This window comes from Theropithecus gelada, chromosome 3, assembly GCF_003255815.1.
Source record: "Theropithecus gelada isolate Dixy chromosome 3, Tgel_1.0, whole genome shotgun sequence".
Lineage (NCBI taxonomy): Eukaryota > Metazoa > Chordata > Mammalia > Primates > Cercopithecidae > Theropithecus > Theropithecus gelada.
In genome coordinates this window covers 25,378,349-25,396,401 of record NC_037670.1, presented here as the reverse complement: position 1 = coordinate 25,396,401, position 18,053 = coordinate 25,378,349, and the positions used below count along the sequence as shown (strand labels likewise).

At 37.5% G+C, this 18,053-nt stretch overlaps 1 protein-coding gene across 5 annotated transcripts in view; it reads left to right on the top strand.

Moving 5' to 3' along the window:
* Positions 1 to 18,053, top strand: part of DYRK1A (dual specificity tyrosine phosphorylation regulated kinase 1A) — a 150,654-nt gene that overhangs the window by 113,700 nt on the left and 18,901 nt on the right. For 3 of the 5 annotated variants that reach the window (XM_025379404.1, XM_025379405.1, XM_025379403.1), the window contains 6 exons: positions 1,846 to 1,938; positions 3,895 to 4,083; positions 8,665 to 8,812; positions 12,365 to 12,651; positions 15,179 to 15,325; positions 17,630 to 17,770. In XM_025379404.1, the coding sequence (XP_025235189.1) occupies positions 1,846 to 1,938; positions 3,895 to 4,083; positions 8,665 to 8,812; positions 12,365 to 12,651; positions 15,179 to 15,325; positions 17,630 to 17,770 (1,005 nt within the window). Of the gene's footprint in view, positions 1 to 1,818; positions 1,939 to 3,894; positions 4,084 to 8,664; positions 8,813 to 12,364; positions 12,652 to 15,178; positions 15,326 to 17,629; positions 17,771 to 18,053 lie in introns of all 5 variants that reach the window. The other 2 variants (XM_025379400.1, XM_025379402.1) reach the window with 1 other exon arrangement.

Genomic DNA, 18,053 nt, shown 5'->3' with positions numbered 1-18,053 from the left:
TCAGTAAACACCTGCTAGTGTTACTGTTACTTTATTGTTAAGTTATTCGGTTGACCCTACCAATGGCTTATACTTCCTATCAAGTTTTATTATAGCTGTAATATGAAGCATTGCACTGATTGAGATTTTGTGAAACCTCACATTTAGGCTGTACTCCACCAGCCCAAGAAAGGGGATTACTGAATAAACTACCTGCATGAAAACAATGCTGGGAACTTAAAAAAGGAAACACATTTAAGGGAAACCTTTCATCACCCTAAATGCTTACAGCATTCATTCACAAAAAAACTAACATGTTTATTACCCATATTAATTTATGCATTAAGTCCTTAAGGAATAGTATAAAAATATTCTGTGAACTTAGCATTACCTACTGTTTAGAAAAGTAAGACTATATATTTGAAAAATTAAATAAGTTACATCATCTTAATTCTGATGATTTTTGTCAGACAAATAGTTATAATCACCAAGGGTTCCCCCCCGCCCCAGCCTTATTTGGAATTTTAAGAAGCAGAGGTCCTTGAGAAGAGGCTCTGTTATTTCAGTAAATGGGTGAATCTGCCCTCTGGGTAACAACTGTTTAGAGTTTGAGTATACATGCAGAAGAAACCAGTGTTAATGTTGGTTCATGATAAAGCGCACGTAGGTAAATGCCATAACAGTTTTATCTTTTCAGACCACATGGATGGTGATGCTTCCTGTTCTGCCCACTGGTACAACCCTCCCCTCTTCCCTTTTTTGGTGTGGGTTAGGTTAACAATTTTACCATGACTCCACACATTTTTGTGAGGTCTTAGTATGATGTGTTTACTGTCACTCTGCCCCTCAGATTGACCCGAGTGTCCTTGGAGAGATGTTGTGTCAGGGTCTTCTGGCTAATTTCCCAGCACAAATGTCCAGAAGAGTTGGGCAGGAACACAAGGATGGGCCAGGGGGAATGGCTGTGACCACCTTGATGGAAATAATTGGTTTTGAGGATCTGTTGATTTCAAGAACCCCCATTGGGAACCCTTTGACTGAGGCATGACACTTGCTGGAGCAGTGGCACTGGGACAGCAATCCAGGATCATTGACACTAGCCGCAGCACTTCTGGGTGTGTGTATAGAGGGGGTGCATGCCCCTGCTCTGTCCTCTGTTGTAATGGCTGTGGAAACAGTCTAGCAGGATGCTCATGGTGCAACCCCTCATTGCCTGTCATAAGTGTTGAGAGCCATGAGTTGGGATCAGGGAACGGGAGGACTGTGAGGGCAAGCCTTGGTTAGGGGCAGATGTTTGTCAGAGGGCAGCTGGGTCTGGTGGCATTAGGAGCTGAATTTCTTGTTAGGAACAGTTGGAGGGAATGGGGCTCTGCTGCCAGCCTCCTTTTTTGGTGCCAGCTGGGTCCTGAAATTCTATGTTAAGGAAGCTGAAAGTTGCCTCTGAGGGCTGGGTTTATCTTTGTTGGCTAGTTGTGAACCTGGTCAGGTTTTAGGAATAATTCAGAAAAAAATTTTCTTTGGGCTAATTGTGTGGTAGAGAAGCCCTCATGGGCAGCATCCTGTGTGTCTCCTAGATTGGGGTATGTCTGCAATTCCGCCACTTTAAATTTGGCGGAATAGGATCAAAGCCTCAGGCAGCTGGGCATATTATCATCTAATTTCATTTGTTTGTTCTAGTGGCTGTCTTTATTGGAATCCACATAAAAGGGAACTTGGAGAGAGAATGTATAATCATCTAATGTAGATGTCTTTTAAAAAGTAGATACATGCAGGTTACAGAAGAGGGAATTTGTATCAGTGCAGTATAGTTAAAGTGCTAGTCTTTTCTGTCTATTTAAGGTGATGCCTGATATTGTCATGTTACAGAGGCGGATGCCCCAAACCTTCCGTGACCCAGCAACTGCTCCCCTGAGAAAACTTTCTGTTGACTTGATCAAAACATACAAGCATATTAATGAGGTAAGACTTGATTTGTTATAATAACATCTATCTTGCAATACGTCAGTGAGAAAAAAAGCGATTTTGTGACCTATTTACCCTAAACTTTTTTCATTCCTAGTAATTGTCATATTGATGATTATTATGAAGACTAATGATTTAGAAATAATATAATTACAACTATGTAAAATATATATTAACAAGGACTGCAAAGTATAAAGATAATTGTGGATAACTTGATTTTTTAAGGTTGTATTTAATATATTTTTTAAAATTTTTATTTGTTTCTCTTTTTTATTTCATTTGAGGTACTTCTATAATAACTCTTATTCAAAACAAGGGGAATAAGGACTCTAAAAGTATATATGTGTTAGAATTTTTGCTTGAATTTTTATATATTTGTTTCTACTTTTGCCATGGGTGTCAGAAAGCTCTGAAATATGTTTAATACCTAGTTACAGGCATTTGGCCTAGTGTATTTGATCTATCTATATTTCTGTGATTTTATTGTCTTTTAAATTTTTATGTGTGTTCTTTTATCTATGTCTTTTTATGATAAGATGTCCAGAAGCCTTTTTGTTGTAAGTAAATAAGATAAAAAACAGACACAGCACTTTAAATTGCTTGCCTTACAACTTGGTGTTTTGCCACCAAATTTTTTTCTAGTGTCTTGGACCATTGGCTTGATTGCCATTTGCTTGTGGCTTCAGCTCTGTCTCCAAAGTTATTATTAAAGGAACATTTCTGGAGAAGAACCCATGCTTTCTTTCTTCTTCCAGTGGGAGCCCTGCACCCTTTCGTGTTGAAGGCTTGTCCTTTGCCAGCTTTAGAGCTGCTTAGCTGAAAAGTGAAAAGATGTTCTTAGGTACACGCAAATTTTATAGCAACTTAAGGTTATTTAATGCCAGTATTACTACATTACAGTGGCAGTGCGGCAACATAAAATTAGAATGAACTCTGTGAGAAACATTTCTGAGTTAGATTTTGTACACGTTTATGTATTATAAACATGTTCCAGACTAGCTTGTGATTATCTGAATATATCTGATAAATTGTTGATAATAGTATATTAATTTAAATTTGTTATTTTCTGATAAATTGTTAAAGCTACAGTTAAACTGTTGTTAACAGTAGCTTTGTTGGAGCTTGTTTTAATATGTCTTACCACCTTATAAAGTAGACTTTTTCAGATGTTACTCCATGCAGTGTAATTTATAATTTTGCCAAAGTTAGTTTACCAGTTACCTGGACTATTTCCTAGTTCATCTGTTATTTTTTTTACTAGTCTTAGAAACAGTGTTAAAGAAAATAACTCAGCCTGTGATTAACCATAGGCTTATGGTCTTTGGGAGTGGGGGCAAAGGGGCCATAGCTGTTTTTCATTAATCATTATATTTTTATAGGTTTAAAAACTGGGCATGTCTCAGAGGGCCTATTTATTTTAGTAAAACATCAGTTTGCTTACATTTAAAATTATTCTAAAAATACGTGGCCATAAAATCAAATACAAATAAATACATGCAAGTTACGGAAGAGGGAATTTATATCCCAAATGTTAAGTTGGGATTGACTGGAAGAGGGCATGAGAGAACTTGAACTTGAGGTAGATGAAAGTGTTACTTGGCTGTTTGGCATTTGGTAACTTTTGTCAAAATTCCTCATGTTGAACTCTTAAGATCCGTGCCACCTCACTGTATATAAATTATACTTTAACAAATAAATATAAACTAGGTCCTTTTACTTTTCTTGAATGGCATACTTTGGACAAGTCACGTAACATTTTTTGTTTACAAAGTCTATAAACAGTGTAACTACAATGAATTTCACTGTAGACATTTTTTTGTTGGTTATATCAGTGTTATTTTCTAACTCAAATGTCAACTGTAGAAAATAGATGTGTCTCAATATATACTGATAATTCCCTTCCCCTCACAGTGATTTAAATTTTACAGTTAACACTATGTATTCTCATTTCAGGTTTACTATGCAAAAAAGAAGCGAAGACACCAACAGGGCCAGGGAGACGATTCTAGTCATAAGAAGGAACGGAAGGTTTACAATGATGGTTATGATGATGATAACTATGATTATATTGTAAAAAACGGAGAAAAGTGGATGGATCGTTACGAAATCGACTCCTTGATAGGCAAAGGTTCCTTTGGACAGGTAATTTAATGGAAAATTCTGAATTTCGTTAATTAGAAAGAACTTCTTAGTGAATCTTGTTGTTACAGCCCTTCCTCGAGTATACTTTTAATATTTGCAAATAGAGCTCAGCAGTGGATATGCAAGTATTTGGATGACCATAATTCTTTAAAGGTAGTGATACTGCATCAGTAATAAAAACTCCTTAGACTTCTAAAAACTTCTATGGCTACCAAGTACTCATTTTACTAATGACTGGTAAATTTAAATCACTAATAGATAGTATTGCCTTTTAGTTAGGGGTCTTGTATAGTCTGTAGATGATTGTTAATTACCTGTGCTAGAGATATTTACCTCCTTCTCTGATAGACCACTTCAAAGAGAAAAGACTTACCATGTTCAGGTGGCACAGTGGGAGTCCACTCACTTTTCAGGAGGCTTTGGAAAGCTGGGGGTTGTTCTCTGGCTTTTTCTCCCACCTCATGTTGTAACTATACCAGACCTCTAAGCAGGCAGGCAGTTTTAGTCTCTTGTAGCAGTCTCACCAATACCAAGAGTTTTTGGTCTTTCTCCTTATACTTTATTTATTTATTTAGAGACAGACTCTCTTATCACCCAGGCTGGAGTGCAGTGGTGCACTCTTGACTCAGTGCAACTTCGGTTTCCCAGGTTCAAATGATTCTCCTGCATCAGCCTCCCAAGTAGCTGGGACTACAGGTGTGTGCCACCGTGCCTGGCTAATTTTTGTATTTTTAGTAGAGGCAGGGTTTCACCATGTTGACCAGGCTGGTCTCGAACTCCTGACCTCAGGTAATCCACTTGCCTTGGCCTCCCAAAGTGCTGGGATATCAGGCGTGTGCCACATGCCTAGCCTTCTTGTACTTTTAAAAAGATTTTTTCGGGTCAGGTGTGGTGACTCACACCTATAATCCCAGTACTTTGGGAAGCTGAAGCAGAAGGATCACCTGAGCCTAGGAGTTCCAGACCAGCCTGGGCAATATAGCGAGACCTTGTCTCTATTTATTTTTTTAAAAAAAAAAAAATGTTGGGGGATCTCTGGCTGTGATCCCCCAGCTGCTCCCAGTTGTAAGTCCTTCTATCACATTGAGTCACAGAACTCTGTTTTGTTTAAGGTGTGATTTGCCGATAGTCCCAGTCTCTTCTGCCTTGCAACCCTTGTGGAACGAGATGGTTATTAACCTGCAGTCCAAATACATCTTCTGATTTTTCAGTGATGAGGATAGAATGGGAATCAAAATGACTTTTCCTGAATTGCCTTTTGTTGTTTTTTTTGTTTTGTTTTCTTAAACTATGGAACCTGCATGTGCTTACTTCTCTGTTCCTGCCCTGAGAGAAAGCAAAATATATGCTCCTTTTTAACCTGTGAGGAAAAAGTCATCATGGTTAAAACAGAAAATATACTGTATGTCATTAGCAGCCACAGGTCTGAATCCAGAAAAATAAACGTGTAAGCAAATATGAACATTTTTGTTAGACCTGTGTCACTCCAATGTGGCCCTATCAGTCCCTGATGTCACGTGTATATGTCTTCTTCCCATGATTTGAAAGAATTTTGGTAACTACACATAATCCAGGGACTTTTTCCTTGAATTATAACCTCTTTTTCTTCTGAGGGTTTTTCAGTGGTTTGGGAGTGCTCTTTTTTTTTTTTTTTGCGACAGGGTCTCACTGTATCACCTTGGCAGAAGCACAGTGGAGTAGTGATCATGGTTCACTGCCTCGACCTCCTGGGCTCAAGTGATCCTCCTACTTCAGCCTCTAGAGTAGCTGGGACTACAGGCACGTGCCACCATGCCTGGTTAATTTGTTGTTTTTTGTGGAGGCGGGATCTCACTGTGTTGCCCAGGCTGGTCTTGAACTCGTGGGCTCAAGCAGTCCTCCCATCTCAGCTTCCCACAGTGCTGGGATTATAGGCCTGAGCCACCACACGTGGCCTGGGAGTCCCTCTTGATTAAGGTATTCCTGTTTGTCCGTACGAAGCAGCTTCTCTGTCAGTCTCTTAAGGAAAGGCATTTGTCAGGCCCGGTCCTTAACTAATGGTGTGAACACCCTCTACTGGTTCCCAACCCGGCTACACAGCAGCAGGGAAGCAGTGTGGGCCAGCAAACGTTACCACCTGAGCTCCACCCTCTCAGATCAGCAGCGTTAGATTCTCAGTGGAGCTCAAACCCTATTGTGAACTGTGCATGCGAGCGATCTAGATTGCATACTGCTTATGAAAATCTAATGCCTAATGATCTGAGGTGGAACAGTTTGATCACCAGACCATCCACCTCACCCCTACCCTGGCCATGAAAAAATTGTTTTCCACAAAACTGGTCCCTGATGCCCATAAGGTTGTGGACTGCTACTCTAGACCTAGACATTACTACCTCCGCCATGACAACTTCACTAACATTTGGGCAGTTGCACTTAAGAGGTCACTTTTTTTTTTATTTTTTATTTTTTGAGATGGAGTTTTCCTTTTGTCGCCCAGGCTGGAGTGTAATGGTGCGATCTTGGCTCACTGCAACCTCCGCCTTCTGGGTTCAAGTGATTCTCCTGCCTCAGCCTCTTGTGTAGCTGGAATTGCAGGTGCCCCCTACCACGCCTGGCTAATTTTTGTATTTTTAGTAGAGATGGGATTTCACCAGTGTTGGCCAGGCCGGTCTCGAACTCCTGACCTCAGGTGATCCATCCGCCTTGGCCTCCCAAAGTGTTGGGATTACAGGCATGAGCCATTGCACTGGGCCTAATAGGTTACTTTCTAACTTTCCTGACATCTACCATGCAAATTGTGGCCATACAGGCTGCTCTCTAAGCTGATTTGCCCCTGATGATTCAGTCTTTGTGCTCATAGTTACGTTTTTCTTCTCCCCTTCACTTTAGTTTTTCTCACACTCAGATTCCACAGAAGAAGTGAGCACAGAACTCTGTGATGACAGAGGCCCGTTTGACATTGAACTCCTTTTTCCCAGGGCAGACTGATACTGCCCAAACTCTTGGGCTGAGGAGTTGTGCAGTGTCCATGTTGAAGTTCAGGTCCTGTCCCTCAGCAGAGTAATATCTTCTGTATAGACTTGGTCAGACTTTCTCCACGTTCTGTGTCAGGTTATTGTCAAATAAGGGATATCTCCATTTCTGTAGCCAATACTTATCAATCCTGATTGCGTATTTAAATTTCTTGGGGAGCTTACCTGAAAAATTACTGATGTCTGGGCTCTAGACCAGTTAAATTCTCTAGTCGTTGATGTAAAAGAAAAAAAACAAGAACGCCTTATTGAATTTGTAATTCATGGTCAAAAACTGTTAGTTAACCCGTTAACTGTTTGGCAAGTCAGTAGATCCTCAGGCCCCCATGAGTGTCCTTTGTCGTGCAGCTCATCAGGACCTGGGCACTGAACAGCAACTCTTAGTGCAGTCAGAACATCCAGTGAAACAGAAGCATATCAGAACCACTTAGCCACATGTTTACAAGGGTAGCCTCTGTTATAAAAGACCACAGATAGTGTCTTTTAGAATTAAGTGAAACCAGATATTAGTGCATTTTTTATTCCAAGTTTGATTTCGGTTGAGCCACTCAGAATCTGTCACAGTAGATTTAGCCTTGACTGATGAAGATCTGAGAACATATGTTCCATCCTCTGCCTGACCTTATGATTTCATCCTACACCTTGGAATCATTTGGAGTTTCTTCCCCATCCCCAGACTTTTTGAATGTGCTAGAAAATGTATCTAAAAGAATTACTTTTCCAGACAATGTATAATATAAATGTAACTTCTATTTTATTAGTTGTAATGATTGTCACTGGTTAATAAGAGGTAATGTTTTCTTTTACTTATATATTGATTTTGTAATGTTTATGTAAATCTTTTATAGTAGTATGTACCTCATTTTAGATGAGTCACATTTCAGGTGAGAGGCACGCATGATGATGTGTGCTCATGAACTCTGTGGTTTCCTTAGCAGTGATTCTCATTTTAAAACTATCATAATCCCCCAATTACAGCATTTGTTGCATTGTGGAACTTTACTGGTAATTTGTGTTTGATTTTTTTTTTTTTAAGTCGAAACTGATTTTTCTTTTATATACTTATGTTTTTATGTATGAAAATCTAATTGAAAGTTAGAAAGTTATCTGAAGCCTTCTGCAGATAAACTTTAAAATATTTCATACGTATTCTTAGGGTTCAGGTTTCTCTCATTAAAAGAATAGTTTGGTGAGTTAAACACTATACAACTATAGTGTTATTTAGTAAGAAAGATAAAACCTAAGCAGTTGTCAAGATTCATAATTTATTTCTGAAGGAGGAAAATAGTTAATCTAATTTTATTAAGAAAATTGTCTGTTTTGTGGATATTTAGAAATACTGTACAAATGCAAAAAAATTCAATTTAAAGGATTGATTTAAAGTTACTGTGTGATAAATGGATGTATATCGAATAGAAATAGACAGGATCTCTTCTACTTAGGGAGGTCAGAAAAATGATAATTATAAAAATGTATAATTGAGAATTAGGTAAATGTTATAATTAAGGTGAATTATAAATATTGTGAAATTGTTGCAATTAATGAAATAGAGAATCATCTTCTCTTTTAGGTTGTAAAGGCATATGATCGTGTGGAGCAAGAATGGGTTGCCATTAAAATAATAAAGAACAAGAAGGCTTTTCTGAATCAAGCACAGATAGAAGTGCGACTTCTTGAGCTCATGAACAAACATGACACTGAAATGAAATACTACATAGGTAAACAAACAGGCAAACAGTGCAGTGTGCCCCAACCCAGACCAAAACATTGAGTTAATGGTTCTTTTTTATCAAAATATTTTGATTTTATTTTAAAGTGGTTGATTAAAAATTTGTTTTTTTCTGTGGGACAGGAAGATTTATATAAGTGACTTGATCTGGTAGTAATAGTCTAAGTCTTGGGGAATGTGCCTTCCAGGTAGCGTACCATGTAGAAGAAAATGAGAGTAGTGTGTGTTTTTTTATTTGCAACTTACTGGTACCATTTGTTTGCTAATGATGCATATTTATCCATAGGGTCATCTTTCCAGTAACTTTAACCATTTCTAATCTAGCTCCGAAGCTAGTTGTGAGCTAGTATGTTGTTAGTGGTTGTGGAACCATTTTTGGGGCATCTGCAGCAAGATCTCAGGCTCCTCTCCAGTCTCCTCATCAGCTTGGCGGCATTAGAAGCTATTAGACTTACGACTACAGAGAAGGGATAATAGCCACTGCTTATTGAATTTCCACCACATTCCTTATGCTTTCCTTCCATCATCTGTAATAATTTATAGCAGTCTTTTAAGGAAGATGGTAGACTCCTTAAATTACAGGTGGTTTGTATAAGAAACTGCATACCCAGGGTCATAGGGCTCTGCAGCTAGGATCGGAAACTACAGTACTTCTGCCTCACTCCAAAGTCTGTTTGTTTCATTCTCGCATAGTCTTCCTTCTGAAAACAGAAACAGGAGACAGAAGAATTATGAAAATACTGAAGTCTAGGGCCAGTTGATACATGGACAAGACATCTTCTAATACACTTTCTTTCATAGTATTTTTAATCAAATCTAGTATGTCAGTGATTGTAAGACACCATCATTTCATGTACCATCAAGGAAAAACCTGTTAGGTATTCATATAAGATGCCATCAATCAAAGATACAGACCTTAAGATCAGCACAGATCCATAGTCACTTGTGTTCAGAAATGCTGACCTTACTTGATACACGTAAGGCTGAGTTTTATTTAACAGATTCTTTTAAGAAAACATTATGGTTCTTTGGTCCCCCCTTAAAAAGGTAGAAACAAATAATGGATGTTTAAAAAGGGAAAGCTTCAGATTGTTTAGATTAGATTTTGTTTGTGAAATACCTCTCATTCCTCATTGTTAAAATATAAAATGAGTTTGTATTAATTTTTCTTAGTTTATGGATACTGATATAATTCATAATAATACCATTCTTACCTTAAAATCTTTCTTGTCACACTCAATGAAACTTTGCTGTTCACTGTCAGTTACAACTTACATGAGGTGACCCATTTTCATTCAAAGGTTTTAGAAGCACATCAAGGACATTCTAAGGATGATTGACTTACACAGTGATTTCTAAACATGCCTCCTGCCTTCTCCTCATGCTTGAGTATTTGCTTATGGAGCAGAAAAAATATTGATAGCATTACTGTAACATTTTAATTCTGCTTTATTTAAAAAAGACATAGCTGGCATATAGTTAAATACTCAAAAAATATTAGCTACTCAGTTACGTATAATGCTAGTATTTTGTTTTGAATAAAGTGACATTAATGATCATTTTATTAACTGTATTAGTTATTACAGATACTCTTTGGATGAGTTTTTAAATTCTTATTTTAGAAGATGGTGAATGCATAATGTCTCAAGAAACTGAGATTCTGTTTGGAAAACAAAAGCACTTTAGACGAGTTCATGTCAATTGAATTGATACCTTAAACTTAAGGTATCTGAAAGTCATATTTTGTGATGTAAATTAATTTAAAAAGATTGATGAGTGTGATTTATTCTGATGAGTTTTATCATCTTGTCTTTGAACTTTCAAAAACATCTACTACTTTACCATGTAGCCAAATTTCTTATCTGGATTATTTGGTACCTGCCATGGTCTAGTTAAAATTCAGTTTAAGTCTACAACAAAGTCTTGCCAAGCCCTCCATTCTCCCCAAAATTCGGTTAAAAAGACTGAGCAGATATGCTTGTTTGATTTTTCTTTGACAATGTCAGCACATTGTAGATACTAAGTAAATGAATAAAGAATTGTGAGGTCAGGTGAAACTGAGTAGGTTGATCTTTCATTGGACGAACATTCTATTCACAGAGCTTCTTAAAGGAATTTTTATAATCACATTAGAATTCTGACGCAGTTACTTTTTGCATTCATTTTGTGGCTCCTGCTTAACCAGGAGATTAAAAGCTACACATGGACCATGATTGTGAGCATGTATCATGGAACTACATTTTTAGTTTTAAACCTATAAACTGAAGTGACTAAGAACAGATATTTTACATTCTTAGGTAACGTTTAAGGATTCCTTTGTTGTTTTTAGTATCGAGTTGTGCTGTAGACTCCTCTATAGCCATGTAGTTATTTTTATTGTGTTACTTATTCTAACTTTAGATCACCTATATCATGAAAGATCTAAAAGCAGTATTGATGGCCACTGCTTTGAGGCAGGCAGCCCAGGACTACTCCCAGGAAAACACAATGTATCCACAGTTCTTAGTGATCAGACATTGATTACTCTCCAGTTTATTCCAGATAGATCTGTAGAGAAACCTCTCATTTTGTAATAGTGTAAAAGAAAATGAAAGTAACCTTGACAGATGGGTAGTTTATGTCATTGCAGTTGTGTCACAGGTGCTCAGTTTGGTGTATGTAAGACTGTTAACAGGGAGGGACAGCACTTTATCGAATAACCTCATCTGATGTGAAGTCAGTGTTAATACTTAAAGCACAATCTTTGAAGCAATTTAGTGAGTATTCAGCCTTTTTAGAGGGTCAACAGTGATAGCGACCTATGTGTTCTATGCTGTTGCCCCACTTACAAGCCTCCTCATCATCTCTTCTTGGACCTGAGCTTTATTTTGAAGTTTTCCAAACCTTCAGTCTCACACACGAGCTGTCATTTACTAATTTGATAAACACAGTTAAGTCCTCCAATACTTTTACCAAAGCATGATTTTCAAACATTTGTTGTATTTGCCTAAAGGGTAAAAAAAAAAAAAAAAAAAGCCATCAATGAAAATTGTGACAGAAAATTACCAGTGACGTGAAGTTCTGCAGCGCAGATAAATTTCAAAGCCTACACAGAGGGCTGCCAAGTACAGCATTGTCACAAACTAGAGATCCCAGTAGGTGGAGCTTAGACATAGGAAGTTGTGAGGTAGGGCTCTCAGGAAGTAAAAAGGGCTTTCATTTATAAATGAAGATAAAAATTGCTGAAATATTCTTACTACTGTTTGTCCATTTGCTGCTTGTGTTTTCAGATCTGACTTTTAAAGAAACAAGGCATTTTGGTAGTACTGCTTACCTTATATCACTTATTGACAAACGCTGTACCTGTTTAATTCAGCAGAAGAGCAATTTAGATATTCTTAACTGATTAAAAACTGCTGTTACTACAAAATGCTGATCTCCAAACTTTAACTGAACTCTGCATTTGATGTTGTAATAATGTTATAGATCATTTGAGAGTGCGTGTGTTTGTTACTCTCATTTATTGGTATATGTAATTTAAAATGAAACTTTTCTCTTTCAGTGCATTTGAAACGTCACTTTATGTTTCGAAACCATCTCTGTTTAGTTTTTGAAATGCTCTCCTACAACCTCTATGACTTGCTGAGAAACACCAATTTCCGAGGGGTCTCTTTGAACCTCACACGAAAGTTTGCACAACAGATGTGCACTGCACTGCTTTTCCTTGCGACTCCAGAACTTAGTATCATTCACTGTGATCTAAAACCTGAAAATATCCTTCTTTGTAACCCCAAACGCAGTGCAATCAAGATTGTTGACTTTGGCAGTTCTTGTCAGTTGGGGCAGAGGGTAAGTATTATTTCAGAACTTGTGAATTAAATAGGAATTAAATAGAAGTAGGACAGCGTAGGTGTTAGGTTGGCACAAAAGTAATTGCGGTTTTTGCCATTGCAGTTGCCATTTTTGCAATGGCAAAATCACAATTTCTTTTGCGCCAACCTAATATTCGAAATGTTACTAAGGTGTATACCATTTAGAGGCAATTACTGGATGATTATTTAGCTTTAAAATGTAGCACTTAACGTGTGGATATCTGTTTGGGGAAATACCTTTTAAAATGCAAATAGCAATACTTTGAGTCAAAAGACATTAATTTTTTGAAATGGGTATATTTAAAATTGTATGTATGCTAAAAGATTAAGGGAGAGAATAGGAGATGGAATGATTAAATATTAGGGGATTTGTAACTGTATTTCTCAAGTAAAGGTTTTAGTATAAATTTTGGGACTTTTCAGTACTAGAACATTGAATCTTTGCTGTAAAATTCTTCTCTGAAGATGGATCAAGATAAATCATTTTTCTAAAAAACTGATGGTTCAGAAAAATGCAGGTAATTTTGCCTTAGTCATGGTACTAAAGTATAGAAAATTCAGTTGATAGACGCACTTGTTTTGATAGATAAGTTTATCTTCTTTTCCCCACTCTTATTTAAAATTTACTTAAGTTCTGACACATACCCAAGCTGGTTTTTTTGAGACTGCTAAAAACAGATGTGTTCGTAGTGCTGAAAAGTTTAGCTGATTTAGGAAAGCAATTTTTTCCTGTCATTCTTCCGGCATTATGAAAACTACTCTAACGACATTGTTTTATATGTAAAATAGAAGTTATAGGGGTCTCCTCTTGAAAGGAATTAGTGTCACCATTTGATAATATTTTACTCATCTTTAACACCATTCTTTTTGCTTTTAACTATTGAAACTATATTTCTTCTATTTTAAAGAAACCCAACTAACATACAGATGTTAATTTTTCATACTGACTTTTCTGTTTCTTATTTTTCCAAATTAGTGAAATTTTCTGTCCTGTCCACTTTTGTCCAGGCTTTAACTATAACAGATTAATCATAAGGATTTATAGCCAGTTAATAGGACTGTCTTTTTGTTATTTTCTGCAACTTCTCTTATGGAAGTGATGCTATCGAGTGTTGAAGTAATTTTTAAAAATTGGAGTAGGGACCAAAGTTTGCAGTTTTAGATGCCTTCAAAAAATCAAGAGATGCTCATAGTTTATATGGGATAGAGTGTATTGTGAATGAAAAATACATGCCCATCTTGAAGAGTAATTTGAATAGATTATAGAGTTGGGAAGTTTTCCCCCTATTTAAGCCAAATTATATATTTTGTCCTAATATTAAACATTATTATTTCTGTCTAGCCAAAATAAGCCAATTATCCCTATAATAAGTTTTTAATTATTCAAGTTCATTGGCATCACACGGGAAGTTATTTCTAAAATAGACCTGCCATGTCCCTGCCCCTAGATCTACTGGATTAGAATCAGAAGGTGGTAGGGCAAGTGTGTTTTGGGGAAAGCAACTGCTTTAAACAAATTAGATAGGGAGGTGACAAAGTTCCTGACATAAGCTGTGAAATAGAAGTCTCAGGAGTGGTGTTTGGGCCTAGGGAATTAACAGTAGTATTGGCTTATAAAAACCTTGGAAATGCAGTACTTCTTCCCAGTTCTTTTAAATTAGACTTTCTTCTCATAGTTCCTTAAGGTTGGTTGACCTGTCTATGGAGGCCTGAGATTGTTCTTGAAGACTTGGCTAGAGGTTTCAGTGGGAATCACAGAAAATTTCATGAGCTTTCTGGCTGCATGGTTTGGGTGTTAAGTTAGGAAATTTAATTAGGAGGATTTTCTTTCTTTCCCCCTTTTAATAAGTGAAACAAATTGGTCTTTGAAGAGATCCTCACATTACTTCATTGAAAATAGTCCATGTCAGGATTGTGTTTCTGTAAGAAGTCTTGGATGGAGGTAGAGAGAGAAGAGAGAAGAAGCTATTGATCGGAGACAGCTCTCAATTGAATCTTTATGTGGTAGTGTTTCTGGGATTTTTCTGTGAGACAGCAAGAGTACAAGTGTCTGAATTTTAAATTACATTATATTGAAGTTACTTGACTTTTAACGCTGAGAAATACATTGTTTAGGTTAATTTAAATACAATTTAGTTGTTAAGATAGTGGTAAACTAAGTGCCAGCCATAGTAGGAAGAAATAATTATTAGGGAAATAAATTACTTTCAATAGTGTTTTTTTTTTTTTCTAGTGAGGCATAATTGTTTTAAGAAATATCATGATGACTAGGTAGGATTAGACTAAATGAAAGGGCTTGAATCTTTACGTATGACGCATTTCACAATCAGATTAACCAGTCCCTAGAAATGTTTAGTTCTTTAAGCCATATTCATAGTCTAATGTTGAAATTAGTCAGTGGAGTTAGCCAATTCTTTTCTGTTAATATCACGTCAGTGTTTTTAATCCAATGCTGACTGCAGTTTTGAGCAATTGAAGTAATACTATTTTGAAATATATTTCAGATATACCAGTATATTCAGAGTCGCTTTTATCGGTCTCCGGAGGTGCTACTGGGAATGCCTTATGACCTTGCCATTGATATGTGGTCCCTCGGGTGTATTTTGGTTGAAATGCACACTGGAGAACCTCTGTTCAGTGGTGCCAATGAGGTAAATGATGTATTGCTGTACAAATTCTGTTTTCATAATTTCTTTTTGTCTTTCATCTGTGACAGTGTAATTTAAAAGTTGTGTTTAGGCAAAGATGTCTATTTAATCATTCAAATGTGAGGTCAGTTTGAATATACCTATTTTTTCATATTTGTCAGTTGTCATATAATGTAAAGTTTAGAATTATGAGATAGGAGTGGGATATTTTAATCTACTCATGAAGGAGAACAGTTAATTAGATTAGAAAGTGTTAAGTATTTTGGCATACATTTTACAGGTTTTAAATACAGTAACAGAAAGCTTAAAAGATGATAAGGAATGACGGCCTTCCTGCAGAGATACAAACATCACTCTAAATTTTGAGATTATGATTTGGAGTTGGAGAGGTAATGATCAGTAGGACTGATGGATACTCAGTCTGAATAATGTAGAGTAAACTAGATTATAGAATTGTCGGGCTACAGAGACTGTGTGCAATTCTGTATTCCACGGGTTTTCAGTCTGTGTTCTGGAATATTTTTGAAGGTCAGAGGCAGTGAATGGGAGGGCGGGGACAGGCCACACCTCCCTGCAGTCAGAGAAATCGGGCTTTCATTGTTTTAAAAACTATTCACCTGTGGGGTTTTGTTTGTTTGTTTTTTAAAAGAAAAATGGACCATTGCAGATCTTGATCAGTCTATTTCTAAGTGAGAAGAGAAAGGCCAAAGGCATTAATGACTTGTACCGGATTATGCAGCTGTTAATAGGTGGTGTCAGAAACTTGTCTCTTCCATCCTTCCTTTTAAATTTTTTTTTTTTTTTTTGAGATGGAGTCTTGCTCTGTTGCCCAGGCTGGAGTATAGTGGCACAATCTTGTCTCCTGAGTAACTGGAATTAACAGGCAGCGCCACCATGCCTGGCTAATTTTTGTATTTTTACTAGAAATGATGTTTCACCATGAGCGCAGCTCCTGCCCTGACCTGAAGTGGTCTGCCCGCTTCAGCCTCCCAAAGTGCTGAGATTACAGGCGTGAGCCACTGTGCCCAGCCCCTTTTAATTCATTTCAGCTTGAACTGGTGAGCTACTCTTTGATAGTAACTGCCATAGTTTGTTTTTGTTTTAGTGTAAATCTTACTTTGTAAATTAGTATCTTTCTTGGGCTTAAACAATATTTGAAAAATTTTGCTATGTTACTCATTTTAAAGGCCGAGGTCCTTTGAGTAGCCCACAGATTCCTGCTCCCTCTGATGCCAGTTCTCTCACCACTACCTGGTCTCTCCTTCTTCCCTCACTCTGTGGTCCATACACAGCTTTCTCTGTGGTCCGTTGAAAATGCCAGCCACAGGCCCATACTCAGCCCTTTGCATTTCTTCCTTCCTGTGCCTAAAATTCTCTTTCCGAGCTAGTCCCTTGCTGATGTTAGTGTTTGCTCTGATGTCACATTCTCGGTGAAACCATATACCCCACTTATGGTTGCAGTACCCCTTCTCATCCCATAGTTCTTAGCCAGCGTCTGACATCATGTATTTAATTATTTATTGATACGGCTGGGCGCAGTGGCTTACGCCTGTAGTCACAGCACTTTGGGAGGCTGAGGTGGGCAGATCACTTGTCAGGAATTCGAGACCAGCCCGGCCAACATGGTGAAACCCCGTCTCTACTAAAAATACAAAAATTAGCCTAGCTTGGTGTCGCATGCCTGAAATCCCAGTTACTTGGGAGGCTGAGGCAGGGGAATTGCGTGAACCTGGGAGGTGGAGGTTGCTGTGAGCTGAGATTGCGCCACTGCGCTTCAGCTTGGGTGATAGAGTGAGACTCCATCTAAAGAGAAAATTAGCCAGTCTTGGTGGTGCATGTCTGCAGTCCCAGCTACTCAGGAGGCTGAGGTGGGAAGATCACTTGAGCCCGGGAGGAGGTCAAGGCTGCAGTGAGCTGTGATTGCACCACTGCACTCCAGCCTGGGTGACAGAACGAGACCTTGTCTCAAAAATAAGTAAATTTAAAAAAAATTTAAATAAAATTCTCCAAGAACGGAAACTTTAAAACTTCCTCTCATGTTTCCTTGCTATTCAACATTGTATCCATGGCTACCTGACACAATATGTTTGTTAATTGACTATCTTCCCTTCTGTGGGGTATTCCCTTCTGTGGGGTATCAAAGAAGGTAGGGCTTTTCTTGTGTTTGTTCATTGCTGTATGCTGGATATCTAGAGGAGTGCCTGACACATAGGAGGTGTGCAGTTTGTTTATGAATGAATGACTTGATGAGCAGGAGTAGATGTACAGTAGAAATGACAGGTTTTATTGTTTTTATTTTTAATACAGGTGGATCAGATGAATAAAATAGTGGAAGTTCTGGGTATTCCACCTGCTCATATTCTTGACCAAGCACCAAAAGCAAGAAAGTTCTTTGAGAAGTTGCCAGATGGCACTTGGAACTTAAAGAAGACCAAAGATGGAAAACGGGTAAAATAAGGATATATCTGTTTTGAGCCTTTATTAAGTTTATCATACCTGTCTTTTTATAGCTCATTTTGCATTTACTTGAAATCAGTGTTTCAGTCAATGATTTTATTGATACCTTACATAGATATTTTGTTCAGAAGTTGAGTATAGTTTGACCTAACTATCAGGTATGGACCAGTGTTTGATTAATGGTCAGAGTTATGTTTAAAACTTCCTATTAAAAACTGTATGCCTGCATTTTGAGGCAGCTGATCACATCACCATACTTTGTTTCAACAGAAGA